The 17323-nt window shown below is 47.2% G+C and overlaps 1 protein-coding gene across 1 annotated transcript; it reads right to left on the reverse strand.

The window, feature by feature from the left end:
- Nucleotides 1-11089: 11089 nt before the first annotated feature.
- On the reverse strand, nt 11090-15584 carry LOC116997606 (tumor necrosis factor receptor superfamily member 26-like). The gene is made up of 5 exons (XM_033062567.1): nt 14247-15584; nt 13393-13524; nt 13126-13237; nt 12462-12529; nt 11090-11831 (listed from the first exon to the last, which is right to left on the reverse strand). The coding sequence occupies exons 1-5, from the start codon at nt 14320-14322 to the stop codon at nt 11749-11751; spliced, it is 471 nt and encodes a 156-aa protein (XP_032918458.1). The 5' UTR covers nt 14323-15584; the 3' UTR covers nt 11090-11748.
- Between the last annotated feature and the right edge of the window lie 1739 nt (nt 15585-17323).

Here is a 17323-nt window from a genome sequence, read left to right on the forward strand (position 1 = left end):
ATGGGTTAGCGGGTGACCAGTTAATTAGAGTTGGAGATGGAATGTGCTGGCTGTGAGGAGGAAGGGACATTCGGTCGTCGGGACAGACACTTCTGCCTTCCCCCATCTTTTTCATTCATCGAAATCAGTGCTACTCACGCTCCGGCAAAACTGAGCCGCCCCACAGAGGCATCCAACACGTGTCACTGGCTCTAATCGTAGGCACTCACAGTGCTACGGGAGCCCTGGTGTGATTTTTTTTTTTTTTTTTTTTTTTTAATACGAGGAAGAAATGTGCGGAGCTCGCACTCGTCGGCAGCGCTCCCGCAGATGGCCTCAGCGCGGCGAGCCCGCTTCGCCCGCTGTGCTGGCCCCGATCCGCCGAGCACCCTGTCACTAATTGCCACCAGCGGGCAATTTCTAAATTAAACCAAGAGGGACCTGCTCTCTAAACTCTCCCCCGGCAGATTGAAAAGCTTCCCCGTAACTGTGGGGTGGTGGGAAAGCTTCCAGATTCACAGTCATATAACATAAGGAATATTCAAGAACTCACTCCTGACTTTTAACCCTTTTTTATTTGTTTTCCCCCGGACGAGAGACGGAAGGCTGCAGCGAGTGGCGCTCGGAAGGGTTAAACACGCTTCTTGCGGCCATCCCGCCAGCGCCCGGGTTTGGGGTGCATCGAAACAACCTTTTCAGGGACATCAAACACGAACAAAAAGTTCGGGAAAGTTACTGAAGTCTCTTGAAGAAGAAAAGGGAGAGAAAAGGAAAGGAAAAGAAGTAAAAACCCACAAGGCTCCCACACACTGGATCTGCAGGAAGACATTTTCCTTCATAAAAAGCGGAATTGGGGTTCTGGCTGCGGACGGCGGACAGCCGCCAGTCGCGGAGGGCCAGCCCGTGCCCGCAGACAGTGGCCCCGATGAGAGCCCCACCCAGCACTCTCCTGCAGCAGCAGCAGCAGCAGCCGCTCCACCGCTCGCCTGCTCGTTCCGTCGCAGTGCGGGAGCCCCGGCAAGCGCAGCTTCCTCACTTTGGCGGCAGGGTTGTGGTTTGACAGTGGCAGTTTCGTGTCCGGTGTATATGTGAGCGACCGCTTCCTTTGTACCACGTGCCCTTAAATCGCAGGAGATAAACCTGATTTATCTCTCCACTTGAACCACAGGTATTGAAGGGCTGCCCACCCTGATCACAAAGAGCAGAGAGAAAGGCTATAAGGAGAATTCTTCCAACAGTGTGCAAATAAAGTGCATGTAACTCGGTTTTCTAAAGCCTTAAATGGTTTTCTACGTTTCTCCTCAGCATTTATTCCTCCCAGAGAAATGGCGTTTCTGGCCAATGATTTTCCTCAAGAATACTTTTCATTTTCCGTGTAACTGGCATGTAGAAACATTCACCTCGAGATGTTGAAATTTGATTAAAATTAATGGCACAAGGATTTTTTTTGTTGTTGTTGTTGTTGCTCCTTATTCAGATTATTTTTTATCCTCTGTGGCAGCAGCCCTAAGTGTTGGAAAGTCTTCCTCTGCTGATGCTCAGTTAAATGCTATAGCTTGGTAGTTTATTTTATTGAACTGCTGCTCTTGTGGTAACAGTGTTTATTTTATTCAACTGCAGTCAAAAGTCCTAGTGAAATCCTTGTGGGTGCACAGTATGGTAAAATGGAAATAATCCAAACAATTTCCAGCACTCACATTTACACCTGCTGAAGGCTTCCTGCTCAGCATTGCTTCTCTTTAGTTCAGAGGGTCTTGGGTTCTTTGGGGTTTTTTCTGTTGTTGTTTGGCAACCATTTCCCAAAACCAAGATGCAGCTGTGCCCAAGGGATATAAACAGCTGTACAGAAGTGGAGAAGCTCCTATCCATAACTCAAACACAGGGTCCCAAAGCAGGATGAGTCTAATGACGAAGGCTGTGCTGACACGCTGGAGATGTGCTGACTTGCTGAAGCATTGAAAGGAGATCACAGGATGTGTTTGCACAGCTTTACATCCAAAAGCTTGGAGGCACAGAAACTTTGAAGCAAAGACTTTGAAGCTACACACAGGACTTTGCACAGCCTGGCAGGCAGAGGTAACGTTCTCTCAATGAGTTTTACACCACATCTGGCACAGTCAAAGTTCCTCAGAGTGACTAGGATGACATTCTTCAAAAACGTGGATCTCTAATTTTAATATTCTTCAAGAATGTTTCCTCAAGGATGAAGAATACTTTGGTTTTCTTCAGACTTTTGCTAATAACAGAGCCACTCTCACCCTTTACTATTTGTGACCCGTTTCCTGAATGTCAGCTTCCAGGTGCTGCTCTTACCCTACCTGTTCATATCACAGAGCTGCAGTTCTCTCTGTGGAACAATCTGTTCACTATCCTCAAGTCCTTGATACAAAAGTTCCCTATGACAAGACAAGTTTGTACATTTGCATGGACAACAGTGAAAATCAAGGTAACCACTTCTCATTCTGCAGCAGTTACTAAAATTCGAAGACAGTTTCTGTGGGAGGATGGTTTGTAAGAATTGTGCACAAAGCAACTTTCCCCCCTGAAATAGAGCCCTGCCGATTACCAAAGAGGGGAAACAGCCTTGTCTGTCCAATGACCATGGGTGCTGTAGAAGTATGGGTGAGTTGGTCATCAGTGAGAGTTGGAGATGGAATGTGCTGGCTGTGCTGCGAGGAGCAAGGGACATGTGGTTGTGCAAGGGACAGTCAGGGTTAGGCGGCCGGGTAAGGGACAGGTTAGGATAAGCCGGTCATGCAGAAGGAAAAAAGAAGGGAACTTGCAGAGAGAGGGAGGGAAGGAGTCAGTGCTGTGTGGAGCGGGCTGCGGTGAGGCAAGGGAGGAGCCAGTGCTGGTTTTTGGGGTGGCTGCTGCGCACCTGAGAGGGCGAGCAGGGCGCGGCCAGTGCGGGGCTCACGGTCGGGCTGGCCGCGCTGCCCTGCCCGCCTGTGGGGCAAGCGAGGAGTCAGCGCTGTGTGCAGCTTGGTGCCTGGGAGGAAAATCCAGCTGCTATTGCCGTTTGTCCTGCTTTGATACTAAAGACATCTGAAGGAAGTGATTTTTTCTGCGAGGGCAGCTATGTTTCCTTTATGGCTGACAAAAACAATCTCTGATGGTTTTTTTAACTGGTTAAACTACTTTTGTTTTCGAGGTTAAACCATTGAAAAAACACGGACACGCTTCTGTGAAATTCATATTTAAAAATGAACAAACTTCGGGAAAGCCCTTTTTCCTTTCCGGCTTCAGTACAGGTGCAGCCGGGCGGGGGCCGGTCCCAGCAGGGCTGGGTCCCAGCAATTGCTGGGGGAGGGAAAGGGGACGGGGGGTCCATATCCCGCGGAGATCTTGTCTGCTTCCCTCTCACGTCACTTCGCCCAGCGTTGCAGAAATGCAGCCGCTGCTGACACCAGGGCAGGGGCTCCGGACTCCACCAGGATTGCCCGTCATGACTCATGCGGCCGCTGAGTCAGAAAAAGTTTTCTCCCTGAGTGGAAGGCAGCAACACAAGCAACACACTTGGACCAGCAACACACTACACTACTAGTTCTAGCTGCTCCCTAGTCCATACCAGCATGACTGCAAAAAAAAACCTGTATCATAAAATAATTCCCGGCCGCGGCACAAAAGAAATCACATAATATTTTGCATGGGTCTGCAGATGCCCAGATACTCTTTTACTGCCTAGCATAAAACTTGCAAACACTTTGTTCTCTCTCCTGAGTTAAAGGATAGAAGCAAAATAAAGATACGCACAAATCCAACATAAAATTCACAAGGTCAAACAAAAGAAACAGTCAAGTCCCAGATGAAGAAAGGAAAAAAGTGGTGGACTGAAATCTCTCTTTTTAAAAGTATAGAAAAAGAGAGTCCTGTTTCCCTATAACATGTAAAAATAATTTATAAGGTAAATAAATATTTACACTGTAAGTATAAACATAGACATTAGTGCTAGAATAAACAAATATTAAAATTATTATAATCCCATAAGTTTAAATTGAAAAAAAATTAAAATCCCTGCTGCCCCCAGGGATGAAGAAGCAAAAAAAAAAACCAGCCCAAACCCTCTGTTTTCAAAGATGAAGAAAGCTTTTGTTTAAACTGTTACAATCATTAATGTGAGCCCCATAAGTTAATATAGTCCTCAGTAATGATTATGAAGGAACTCTTAGTCAAAGAAAAGAATTTTACATAACATTCAAATTTTTATTTTTCGAGGCAGCTAATCAATGTGACATCGAGGCCATGAAAAATTATTTCTTGTGTAGAAATTTCCACAGACGGAAGAGAGAAGTCTCTTCTCACAAATAGATTCGTGAAAGACTTCTTTTAACAAAAATTATAAACTAATAAATTTTCTCTGTGCTGCCTGTGGGCTGCTGGCCCATGGTATTAATTGGGCAGGCAATGTCCCAGGGCTGCATCAAGAATTAAAGTACCAAAGGAAGAACAGTAATTCCTGATGCCCAAATACTTACCATCATCATCTGAGAGCTCCTGCACTGACTCTGGCCTTGAACAGCTGCTCTCTGTGTTCTGGCTGTGGTTGGAGGGCTGATCACTGGTTTTGTGGCACCTGCAGTCTTTGGCACACCTGTGCCAGGCCATCAGATCCACACCATCCAAAAGAGCCAGTTTTACTGTGCCTCTCAATGGACAGAGGCAGGGCCCCTCTAACTCTGGTTATTATTCCTTTCCTGAGCCTACAAACTAGAGGTTCCTTCTAGGGGATCCAACAGATCATCCTCACTTCTGCAATATCCAGCACCCTGGTCATGGGAGGCTGAGGCTACTTTCAGTTTAGTGTAGCTTCCTCACTTAGGGTTTCCCTCCCTGAGTTGGTGCGCCTGTGCTGCCAGGACAGAAGTGCGTTTCCCATCCACCTTCTCATGTCTTCCCCATGGTCACACAAAAAGAAGCACAGGTCAGCTTGTGGGGTGTACCCTCTGTCCCGAGCTGGGGGATGTTGGGCTCTGACTTTGGGGCCTGTGATTTTCACAGGTGCCAGATGGGAAATGTTCCTCCTCACCTTCTTCATCTCCTCTTGGAGACTCTTAACCACAGCAGAGACATGAGCCTGCATTGGCCCATTGATCACACTCTCAGCATTTCTAATCTTGCTAACAACACAACCTGTGGTTTCTCAGGTGTCATCAGCATTAATCGTTGCAATGAATGTGGTGTATTAACATGGCCCTAGGTTTGCCAAATTCCATAGCATGTGTCCTGTGCCCCTGACCTTGTCAGGGTCATTTCATGCTGTCTCCCCCTTCCAAAGAGTTCCTCCGGTACTGCCACTTCCCTCAGCTGTTGGATCCCTTCCTTAAGGGACTTCCAGTGCATTCTATGGTGGTGCTCCTGCGTCCTCTCTCTGGGGACAAACCTCTCTTTCACACTCATTAAAAGCTGCTCCCAGAGGGAAAGGGGCCTGTCTCTCTTACGAATACCTGATCCACGCCTGAGTCCAGGGTCAAAGGTCCCAAACTCCTTGCCTCAGTACCATCCACTTGCACACCCATTCCCATAAGGTCCCAGAGCCGAAATAGCTGGGTTGTAAAAGCCTCACAGCTCCATCATGCAATGCCTTTTTGCAGATTACAGAGACTTTCAAATGACAGGGACTTGGTGATGATCTGTCACATGGTACAGCAGAGGGGCAAAAGGAGATTCTGAAATGCTGGGAGAAAAAGTAGGCCATGTAGCTGCTTATCATGATAGAGTTGCCTGGATGGCTGAACTGTCCATCTAACATATGTGCAACTCAGTATTTCCCAGCAAGTCAGAGGCCTCCACGAGTTAGTTATATTTGCCAAATGCTTTGCTGTTCATTTTCCACTACTAGCATGGGAGACTGTGTTAAGAAGAACACAGCCAGGACACCTACTCAGAGATGCTGGAGACTCACCCACTATTGCACTACAGGGGCAGATGTGAACACACTACAAATACACACAAGGGCCCAAACCCCACCTGCCCCATTTGTCTCAGCTGGTGTAGCTCATTTTACCTCAATCTCCTGTCTCTCTTGCACCCTCTGGGTTTGTCCAGTGTGTTAAAGAAATGAAACAAACAGGGGCAAAGCCTTTTGGAGATGCCTCTTTACACCAAGTGAACCAATGTAACAGTCTGAAACCATTTCAGTCCTGACTTCTGAGTTTAAAATCAAACCATATGAACTGCAAAGTACAAGCCTTAATTCCCTGCAGTTTATACAGAATTCTTTAAATGTAGCTGTTTCTGCTCCTCTTTGTCTGCATATGCTTTACATGACCTACTGACATTAATACTGCCTCCAAGTCACTCATGTCCAAGTATGACACTCATGTGTTTGGCCATTTGCCAGGACATGTGTTAGGGAGGAAGCTGTTCTTCCCTCTTGTCTGGGGATTCACATCCTGCCCTTTCCACACAAAGTATAAGGCCACTTTGCAAAGCTCACTGACCTCAGCAGTGAAGGCAAATACTCTCATTCAGCTAAAATTACACAATTTTCCATGCTAATATTTTTGGTGGAATTCAGTATCAATTTTTTTGGTGAAGTCCACTGCTAAATGGACGGACGCAAAGCTGCAGCATTCATGAGCATCACATCACACTCAGAATCTACCACACATAATGCAGGTGATCCAAAGCTGTGTAGGTGGCTCTAGGGCACTACTGGTGCTATTCAGGAGCTTTTTTTTGTCTTGAACCAAAGGCCCTAGTTCCTTTATACAAAGATATTTAGGATATTTGATTGAGAGGCACCTCAGTTCCTCCTCCTTCCCTTGGTCACATTGGCTTTCCATGCAACATTAGGACCCTACTGGTGAGAAGCAGCAAAGTCAAGGAAAATCACACTAAACCTAAAGTAACTCTGTCTTGACCTACCTGGCCTCTGCATGCTTCCCAAGAATCCTGGCCAACATCTCGGCTTTCAAAAGGTGCTCCAGCTCACTATTTTAAGTTCTTTTAACACAGACCATAGTGTTCCGCGTGTCCAACAAGTTACTTTCTGTGGTGCCAAAGCCCTGGAGAGTGTCTGGCATGAGCAGAATTTTCATTGTCTCCCCAGTGAACACAAGGAGGCAGAGCAACAGTGTCTCTTGCTTGGTTTGTGCCCAGCCAGAGCTGCTAGGGACTTTCAGAGCCCCTGTGAAATGGCCAGCATGGCCTGAGAGTGCAAGGGGAACAAAGGGCAAAAATCATCTTTGTAGTAGCCACCATGGTCTTCTGTGGCTGCTGCACCAGGGAGACCATGGGCAGGAGCAAGGTGGAGTGAGAATGGTGTGCCTTTGTTAAAAAAGGCTTGCTACTAACAGTGCCTACTCCCAGCCAGTCCCAAATTCACATCTAGTGGAATTTACAAATACTCTAGGCCTGGTCGAGTTCACAAAGAGCTTGCACAGTGCAGATAATGGAATAGTTGAGTTTATTGAAACAATGACTAAAGAAGATTCAGTACTTCTCTAACTAGAGGGTCCAAATACATATAGTAAATTACCTAGAGGGTTCTAATATAGATATAATAAATTCCTTAACTAGAGGGTCCTAATATATATATAGTAAATTCCTTAACTAGAGGATCAAAATATCAATAGTAAATTAGCTAGAGTGTCCTAATATATATAGCAAATTCACTAAATGGGGGGTCCTAACAAATCTAGTAAATTCACTAACTAGAAAGTATTAATGTATGTAGTGAATGAGGCCCCACAAGCACAGCTCTGTGCACCAAGATCTCTCTCAAATGCTTAGAACAGCATTTGTTCGAGCTGATGTAGCAGGTGCCCGTACTCCTGCATGGCCTTCTTGTGGGCATCCGGACTGCTGGCCAGGTGCTGGAATAGGTTGGGGGATCCAGCCACGTGCAAGTCAGAGGGCAAACTGATGTCCATGGGAAACCTCTCGTTGCCTAGGACAAAGTGGTTCAGCTGTTTTGCGTCCAGTGAGCAGCGGAGGTACATCACAATGTTCAGAATGCGCCACCGGAAATCCTTCCTGCCCCACTGTGTCAGGGGTATGGTGTTCAGGAGGTGCATCAGCACTGTCTTCAGGGCATAGCTGGAGAAATCTCCACCCATCAGGATGCGGCTGAGGAGCTGCAGGCACTTGCAGTGCCAGCTGTCATGAGGAGCCTGCCTGGAAATGCATCTAAAGAATTTTGCCTCTGCCACGGCGTAGGTTTCCAGCCATGTTATGCTTTGCATGGCTACTTCTGCAGGCTGGCTACCCACAAAGATATCTGAGTCTCCTTGCCTCACTCCTAAGATGACCTCAACCATGAGGCTTTCCTGGTCTTTCCTCAGCTGGAATTTACAGGAGTGGCTGGAGGGCAGCAATCTTAAACGCCAATGGCGCGATTGAGGCGACAGCACCCAGGCTTCTTTCATGAATTGGTAGAACCAGTGGACAGTTTTCTCCACATCCAGATAGCTGTCAGTGCAGAGGGTATCCAGGAGGCTGGGGTCCTGGTCCCTTCTCAGCTCCTCCTCAGAGCTGTGGAGGAAACACAGCATGTCCTCCCCCATCTGCTCCCTCTTGCAGGTGCACAGCAGCTCCACATAGACACAGCCGTTCCTCTGGAGCACCCCTGCAGTGTCCAGCTCCAGGTGGAAGGCATGTCCTGGAGGGGGACTCAGTGGGACAAGCACATGGTACACAAGGTCCTCCGTGCGGGGACTCCAGCCTTCAAAGGCACTGCCCACTCCAATGGCTTGTTGTGGCACTGGGTAGAAGCTGTTGGACCAGCTTTGTCCAAAGATGTCTGTGAGTTTGTCCATCAGGTCTGTTATGATGGAGCAACCCTTGTCCAGGTCCAGAGCAGGCAACTGCAGGCGCTCCTCTAAAAGGCTTCCAAGGTTCCTTTTGACATTGTGGCCATCATCTTCTTTGTTTGCATCATGTTTGCCCTCTTCATTTCCATCAACATTGGCATTCTCCCCCTTCTCACTGTTGTTTACTTCTTCATTGGCATCATCAGATCCTTCTTTTGCTTTATTACCAGCAGCATTAACTTCATCCTCCTTCTCATTCATGTCTACTTCTTCCTTTGCATCGTCAGAGCCTTCTTTCACTTCATTTCCCACTTTGCTTTCTGCCTTTGCATCCTTTATGCAGCCTTCTTCACTTCCGTCCTTATTGTCCTCTTCAACATCTGCATTAGTGCCTTCTCCATTCCCGTCCTTGTTGTCCTCTTCAACATCTGCATTAGTGCCTTCTCCATTCCCGTCCTTATTGTCCTCTTCTACATTTTCACTGTCATTTCCTGCTTCTCTCTTTGCAAACACGTTGTGTCCTTCCTCTTCCTCCTCCTCCAAGTTGCTGCTGGAGCTCTCCTTGAGGCCGCTGTTGTCTGGATCCCGTCTGATTTTGTGGCGTCCAAACCACAGCGCCAAGAGAAGGACAAGGAGTCCAGTGACAGCCCAGAACTGCCAGACGAGCAGGGCTCCCCAGGCCACACCACTGTGCTCCAGGCTGTCCTGCTCCAGTTCCTGCATCAGCTGAGCCATCTCCTGGTTCAGAAAATCAGCGCGCTGCTGCATGCGCTCCCGTGCGGCCTCATCCAGCCCATCCCCGGCCTGCTGCGGGTACTGGAGGAGGCCTTGCACAAGCAAGAGAAGGAAGGTAGTGCGAAGCATGGCCTCAGCAGTTGGGTAGGGGTTGGGTGAAGATGGGAGGGAGGTAGTGATAGGGTAAGTGGGGACAGGAGTCCCAGGGATCTATGTGAAGGCAGGAAGGAGGGGCCCAGGCAGCTGCCAGGCTGTGCCGCTGCCCCAGCAGCAGCGGCACCGTGCCCTGCCAAAGGCAGTTCCACAAGGGATCGGCCTCTGGATGCCCGGTGAGAAGCAGCTCCCTGGGTACTTGCGGTTCTGCCGTGGCCCTCGTCCCGCGTTCAGCACAGCCTCCTGTCTGCGTGCGCACTCGCCGCTCGCCGAGGCTGGACTGGAGCAGGGTCACCTGCTGCTTGGGTTGATAGCTGCCCCCATTGTGACGCGGCTCCTGTGATGTCACAGGTGCCAGAGTGCGTCCCAGCCAGGCCAGCCCCACCCTCCATCTCTACCTCAGCTCATGAACTCATAATGGCAACCAAACACCCGACACGCACAGACCCACGGGCATGATGGACCCCCAGGGGTTCCCTTGATAAAACAGGCAGAGCCCCCCAAACCCTTTCCAATCTCTACTTGGTTCACATGACCCATAAATGCTTTGTTCCTGAAATCTCCTGCTGTGAGATGGAACCAGTTCACAGAGCACATAAGAATTCACTGGGCAGAAAATTTCCCACAGGCATTTCAACACTGAAAATTCTCCCATGTCAGATATGGTCCCTCTTGTGCTTTTTCACCACATTTTGGACGACCCTGGCAGAGAGGTCACAGCTGGAAAAATCTTACCTGTGATGACCTCTTGGGAGCTATGGCTCCCTTCGGAGCCTTTATGGGTTAGTTAGAACGAATCTAAAGCTCTCCTACTCCACGTGACTGGCCTATGGCATTGTAAACAGAGAGAGAAGCTCAGTCACTGGTCTCTTTTCAGGGCTGCCTCTATGGTTCAATTATTAATAATTAAATTAGTGGAAAGATAAGCACACAGGTCTCTAAGCCTACTTACTAGAGGTTCCTTCAATGGGATCCAACAAATCATCCTCACTTCTGTAATATCCAGCACCCTGGTCATGGGAGGCTGAGGCTACTTTCAGTTTAGTGTAGCTCCCTCACTTAGGGTTTCCCTCCCTGAGTTGGTGCACCTGTGCTGCCAGGACAGAAGTGAGTTTCCCATCCACCTTCTCATGTCTTCCCCATGGTCACACAAAAAGAAGCACAGGTCAGCTTGTGGGGTGTACCCTCTGTCCCGAGCTGGGGGATGTTGGGCTCTGACTTTGGGGCCTGTGACTTGCACAGGTACCAGATGGGAAATGTTCCTCCCCACCTTCTTCTTCATCTCCTCTTGGAGGCTCTTAACCACAGCAGAGACATGAGCCTGCATTGGCCCATTGATCACACTCTCAGCATTCCTAATCTTTTTAGCCACACAATCTGCGGTTTCTCAGGTGTCATCAGCAGTGATGGTGGTGCATTAACATGGCCCTAGGTTTGCCAAATTCCACAGCATGTACCCTGTGCCCCGATCTTATCAGGATCTTTTAATGCTGTCGTGGATAAAATAAATCCTCTCCCTCTGAACCTGTTTGATTTTGAAATTAAGTGGGTGTGCAGTCAAAGATGTGGGGTTAGGAATAACAGTTATTTACTGTATATACAGTATATAAGGCGAATAAATAACAGGGGGCCCTCTGTTATTTAGATATATATTAATAAATATAACAACTATGGAATGAAGAAACAGAACATTAATCCAGTTGCAGTCCTCTCAGCCTCAGGCACTTCCCCCTTGGTGCAGTTCCCATCACAGCTGGCAGTGAGTGCTGGCAGGCTCCTGATGGACAGGTACAATGGTCCCCACGTGCTGCAGCAGCACTGAGGTGATGGCAGCTGTGTCCCAGATGGAAAGGGATGGAGGAGAGGTGGGATGCTCAGAAACAACAAGCTGAAATCTGGAGGGCATCCCAGCATGCCCGGGTGTGGGGTCCAACAGCAGAGGGGCAGCTCCCGGTGGTGGAGGGCAGCGTTAGCAGCGACCGTCCTCCTCTGACACCAAGATTGAGCATCTGCCCCCCACTCTGCTTTTACCTGCTTCCAATCTCACAGTGTCCCCTCCCAGCTCTGAGAGAAACTGCCAAGAAACCAGGGAGGTTCCTCCTCCCCTGTCTCAAGGGCCTTGCCATTCTTAGCATGTCAACGGGAAAAAAAATCCACAGGCCAAGAGGACAGGAAAAACCAACCTCCAACAACCCCAAACAGCGATCATCCCTGCAACGTAAGAAAAACAAAATAAAATTAGTACCGAACCAGTCCCTCAAAAAGATATTCCTTACTGTCCTAGAAAAAAACCCAAGCCCAAAATAATACAACTGAGATAGTTTTCCCTAGAAAAGACATTGGAACTCCCACTTCCCCTGAACATGTGAGTACTCATTTGCACGGCACATCATGATCCCAAAGGCAGCAGGGAATTCTGCAGGGAGCTGCAGTACAACTCCCACAAGGTTTTCTGAGAGACACTTCAGGGGAAACAAGATGCACAAGGTGATAGCAAGCTTTGGCTGCTGCAGCATGGACAGCGTGCATTCTGGGCAGAAGACAAAGCTACTCCAGGCACAAGAAACATCTTTGCACTATCCATAACTTTCAACTGGCACACTCTTGAAACCTGAAGAGCCCTGGTAACACATGGAGCTTTTCACCAAGTGAAACTCCAGGGACCTTGTCCCTTCAACCCCTTGGAGAACTTGTCATTAGCAAGTGACTCCCAGACCAAAACACAGCTGCTGTTCAATGTGTTACAGCAGTTGAAAGCACTGTTTTACAGACTGCTCTGATGTTACTAGCCTGAAGCCACAGATCCAACAAACCCAGCTGAGTGGGAGTTCTGTACCAGACCTTGACTGGGCACACCTGTGTCTGTAGCATCTGTGGAATTCTGTGAGATTTCTTTCCCGTCCGGATGCCTGCAGTGGATGGGAACACAAGGTTGTATCACCATTTCCAGAGCAATATGCAGCTCTGCCCAGGCCTAATGCTTTTCCAGACAGAGTTTAGATCCATGAAGAGAACATTGATAAGCTTTGACAGAAGTGCACTTTTAAACAGTCTAAGATAAGACTACAAGACAAAATAAAAGCAAAGTAAATAAAACTCCTGTATGTTAGTTTCTATGTGGAGGGGACAAAATACTCAAACCATACCATAAATTATAGGCATTATTCACACATACTTAAGATTGCTTCAACAGGTAGTTCTACATCCAAACATTTCCAGCCAGGTGTTAGAAAGCCCATTCAAGTGTGTTTCTGGGGAAATGCCAACCTGAAGACACAAAAAATGCAAGTCTACGGCCATAAGCAACTAGCCCAGCGATACCCATGTCCATGTCTTTCTAGGTCTCAACATCACAGGTTTTGACTCCTAAAACTTAAATGCCTGAATAAAGCCATTTGGGTTGAGGGCACCTATTTGCAGCCTCATGATGTGTTGGCTATTGGCACAGATTGAGCCACATTGAGCTCTAACATTCCCTCGAAGGAAAATAGCGACTTAGACTTACATTGGACTGTTTCTCTGACATTTTTGACAGTCCTCATCAGCACAGGAGTACCCTCGTTTGCACTGGCATTCAGCATCCTGTGTTCGATTACAGGGTCTCAGGGTTATCTGATCTAAAAAGAAAAGAGAAGTTAGCAAGTGCAAAGACTATACTCAGGCCATAAAGGCAATTTACTCTTAAGTTCAATATGCTCCATGAAGACCAGGTTATCCACATTAAGAAACAGTAAATGGTTAAAGTTTCATCGGGTTTCATAAGGTTTGGTACCTTCATTGCACTGTCTGCAAGGCAAACATTCCTTGAAGTCATTTGCATGGGCTCTAAAACTTTTTCCTTCCTTGCAAGGGTCACATTTACCACTCACATTTGAAGCACGGCAGTGTTCAGCAACAAAAGTACCTGTGGAAGAGGACAAGTGGTGACAGCAGCAATCTCAGGGGATCTTTTGACAGACAAAGGGCTAAACCAGGATATTAAACCACAAATTTCTGGGGAGAGTTCAACCCTTCCTTGCAAATCAGTCACGTGCCACATGAACTGAGCAGCACAGGAGAGTCAGAAGGCACAGTGGCAATTTGAGACTAAGACAGGGAGAGGTGCAAGGTCTCAGCTGGGACAAGGATCAGCCACTGCAGTGGCTCAGGCACGGAGCCATGTGGATGGCACCACTGCTGAAGGAATGGGGGAGGGCCAGGTAGAATTGCTTTCAATCAATTTGTTTCTCCTTAGCCTGAACTCCACCTAATTGCACCAGTAAGCTTCAGCTACTAAGGAGAGATTTCTTCTTGGTGCAAAACTTGTTAATTTGGCACACATTGAGCATGGAGGAGAGAGCAAAACCAGACTGAAATTTTGCCTGCAGAGACAGAAATATCAGAATTCCCCATGGCTTGTTCTTGGTGCTAACTAAATACCTCAAGTTCAAAATCTTTATCCTGAACCACAAGCAGAGGCTTCCTGGTCGGATGCCAAAGCACCTCTCCCAGTCATCACCTGTTGCATTAAGGAGCTCTCACTGCAAACAGCACCAAGAAGTCATCACAGCTCCAACCAGGCTTACACTTTCACAGGATGCAATGTAAGAAACAAGAGCTGTGAGCTGTGACTGCTCAAAGTCTTACCTGCTTCACACAATACACAGCAGAGTCCTTGGTGGGGATACTCATTCACCCCACAGTCTGCTTGGGCTCCAGCCATGGTCAGCAGCACAACCTACAGAGCAGGCAAACAGGCATTTTGAGTGATTCATCCTCCCAGGACACGATTACTATCCTGAGCAGATTAACTTGTAAAGACTTGGAAACACATTCAGGAGTTCATGGCAAACCACAGAGCAAACCCAAGCTAATTTCTGCTAAGTGCTGCTCAAAGCAGTAATTGCCAGTACAAAGGTGGGGTTAAGGCAGCACCTGATGGAATTAAGGTAGCTATTGCCACACATTTTCTGCCGCCGTATAAACTTTTCTTTCCACTAGATCACCGCAGTTGAACTGCAGGCGGCAAAGTTTCTGCCATGTGCTAGGCATTCACTTCTGCCTTCCCCCATTTTTTTCATTCATCAGGATCAGTGCTAGTCTCGCTCCGGCAAAATTGAGGAACCGCCCCACAGACGCATCCAACATGCCTCACTGGCTCTAACCATAGGCAGAAGGCAAGCCGAGTTATTCACAGCGGTTTTTTTGGTTTTTTTAAAAGAGGAATAAACGTGCGAGGCGCGCACTCGTCGGCAGCGCTCCCGCAAAGCGCCTCGTCACGGCACGGCCAGGTGCTCCAGGAATGCGAGCGTAGGTTCATTCCCTGCGCTCAGGGACACCTGAGTCACATCTTTCATAACGCTCACACAAGAAAAACTTCTAGAAGTAAAGCAGGAGGGGAAGGGGCGGCCGCCGAGCGCCCCGGCACTAATTGACAGCAGCCGGCAACTTCTAACTAAAACTTCTGCTCTCTAAACTCTCCCACCTGTACACTGAAAAGTTTCCCCGTAGCTGTGGGGAGGTGGGAAAACTTCCAGTTTCCCAGTTAAACAACACAAGGAGTATTAAAGGTCCCCCTCCTGACTTGTAACTTCATTTTCCCCGCGAAGGGACGGAAGGTGGCAGGCGTGGGCGGGGTGCGCAGTCATTACATGCCGGCTTTCCTGAGGGCGCTGGGCTCATAGATGACACCACAGATTTGCCAGGACATCAAACATGAACAAAAAGTTCGGGGAAGTTACTAAAGTCTCTTAAAGAAGAAAAGGGCAGAAAAACCCACGGGGCTCCGTCACACTAGAGCTGCAAAGAGCCTTTTTCCCCCACCAAAAGCGGAATTTGGTTTCTAGCTGCGGACAGCTGACAGTCGGCACTCGCGCAGGACGTGCCCGTGTCCGCAGTCAGTGGCCCGGCGAGAGTCCCACCCAGAACTCACCTGCAGCACCAGCAGCAGCCCCAGCGCCCGCCCGGGTCCCATGGCGATAGCGATGTCCCTCCGCCCCGCCGCGGTTTGATTTTATCGCCGGCGTGGGCGGGCGTGGCTGGGCAGAGCCGGGCGGCCACGGCAATACTGCGCGACACCGTTTGTACTCCCCTAAAGTGCGTCCAGGAACGGCAGGAATTTGCCTGCTTTGTTTCTGGACTTAAACGTCAGGTGCTGAAGGGCTGCCCGCCCTTATCTCAAAAAGCAGAGGGAAAGGCTGTAAGGAGAATTTTTCCAACAGTGTGCAAATAAAGTGCATGTAACTGGGTTTTCTAAAGCCTTAAATCGGTTCTCACGTTTCTCCTCACCATTCATTCCTCCCAGAGAAATAGCGTTTCTGGCCATGATTTTCCTTAAGAATACTTTTCATTTCCAATGTAACTGGCATGTAGGAACATTCACCTCCAGATGTGGAAATTGGATTAAATTTAATGGCACAAGAATTCATAGGCTGTTCATTTTTAGATTATTTTTAAACCTCTGTGGCAGCAGACCTAAATGTTGGACACTCTTCCACTGCTGATGGCTAATTAACTGGTATAGGTTGGTAATTTATTTAATTGAGCTGCTGCTCTTGTGGTAACAGTTTTTATTTTACTCACCTGTGAGGAAGCAGGCAGGGAGCAAAGCAGGCACTGCTGGGATTTTGGTGCTGGCTGCTGCCTCGCCTGCCTGTGAGGCAAGGAAGGAGTCAGTGCTGTGTGGAGCTAGCTCCCTGTGAGGAGAATCAAACTGCTATTGCTGTTTGTCCTGGTTTGACAGTGAGGGGAATACAACTTCTCCTTATTATTCTGCTTATGCAGCCTATTTCAGGATATTTCGGGCTGCTGCCTGTAAGTCCAAAACGCCTACCAAAAAATCTGTATCATTTTGTGACCCGAAATAACCATCTGCAGACCCACCTGTGAGGGCGAAATATGTGATTATCTCTTTTACTGCCCAGAATAAAACTTACAAACACTTTGTTCTCTCTCCTGAGTGAAAGAACCAAAATCAAGATATGCACAAAAACAACATAAAAACTCCGTGGTCAAACAAAACAAAAAGTCAAGTCCCAGATGAAGAAAGAAAAAAAGGTGGTGGATCAAATTTTCTCATTTTTAAAACTATAAAAAAGAAACTCTTGTTTTCCTATAACACATAGAAATATCTAATAAGGTAAATAAATGTTTTAACTGTAAATATAAACAGAGACATTAGTGCTAAAATAAACAAATATTAAAATGACTAAGTTTAAACATAAACATAAGTTTAAATAAAAAAATAATAAAAACCCCTGCTGCCCCCCAGGGAAGAAGAAGCAAAGAACCCAACACAAAACCCCAAACAAAAACTCCCCTCTGTTTTCAAAGATGAAAAAGTTTTGTTTAAACTGTTACAATCCTTAAGGTGTGCCCCAATAAATCAATATAGTTTTCAATAATGTTTGTAAAAAAACTGTTAGTCAAAGAAGAGATTTTTACATAATGATCAAATTTCCATTCTCCTGGGCGACTAATCGATGTGACATTGAGGCCATGAAAATCTATTTCTTGTGTAAAAATCTCCACAGACTGAAGAGAGAAGTCTCTTCTCTCAAATAAATTAGTGACTTAAAAAAATATTATGAACTAATTAATTTTCTGTACATTGTCAGTATAAAAGGAAAATAAATGAAGAAAAAAAAGTGTTCTAAAAGTTTTATTCTGAATTTTATTTTTTTAATAGTTTCTAATGATAAAGTTTTTCTTTGTACCCTTTAAAG

The sequence above is a fragment of the Catharus ustulatus genome, chromosome 6, assembly GCF_009819885.2.
Source record: "Catharus ustulatus isolate bCatUst1 chromosome 6, bCatUst1.pri.v2, whole genome shotgun sequence".
NCBI classification, from domain to species: domain Eukaryota; kingdom Metazoa; phylum Chordata; class Aves; order Passeriformes; family Turdidae; genus Catharus; species Catharus ustulatus.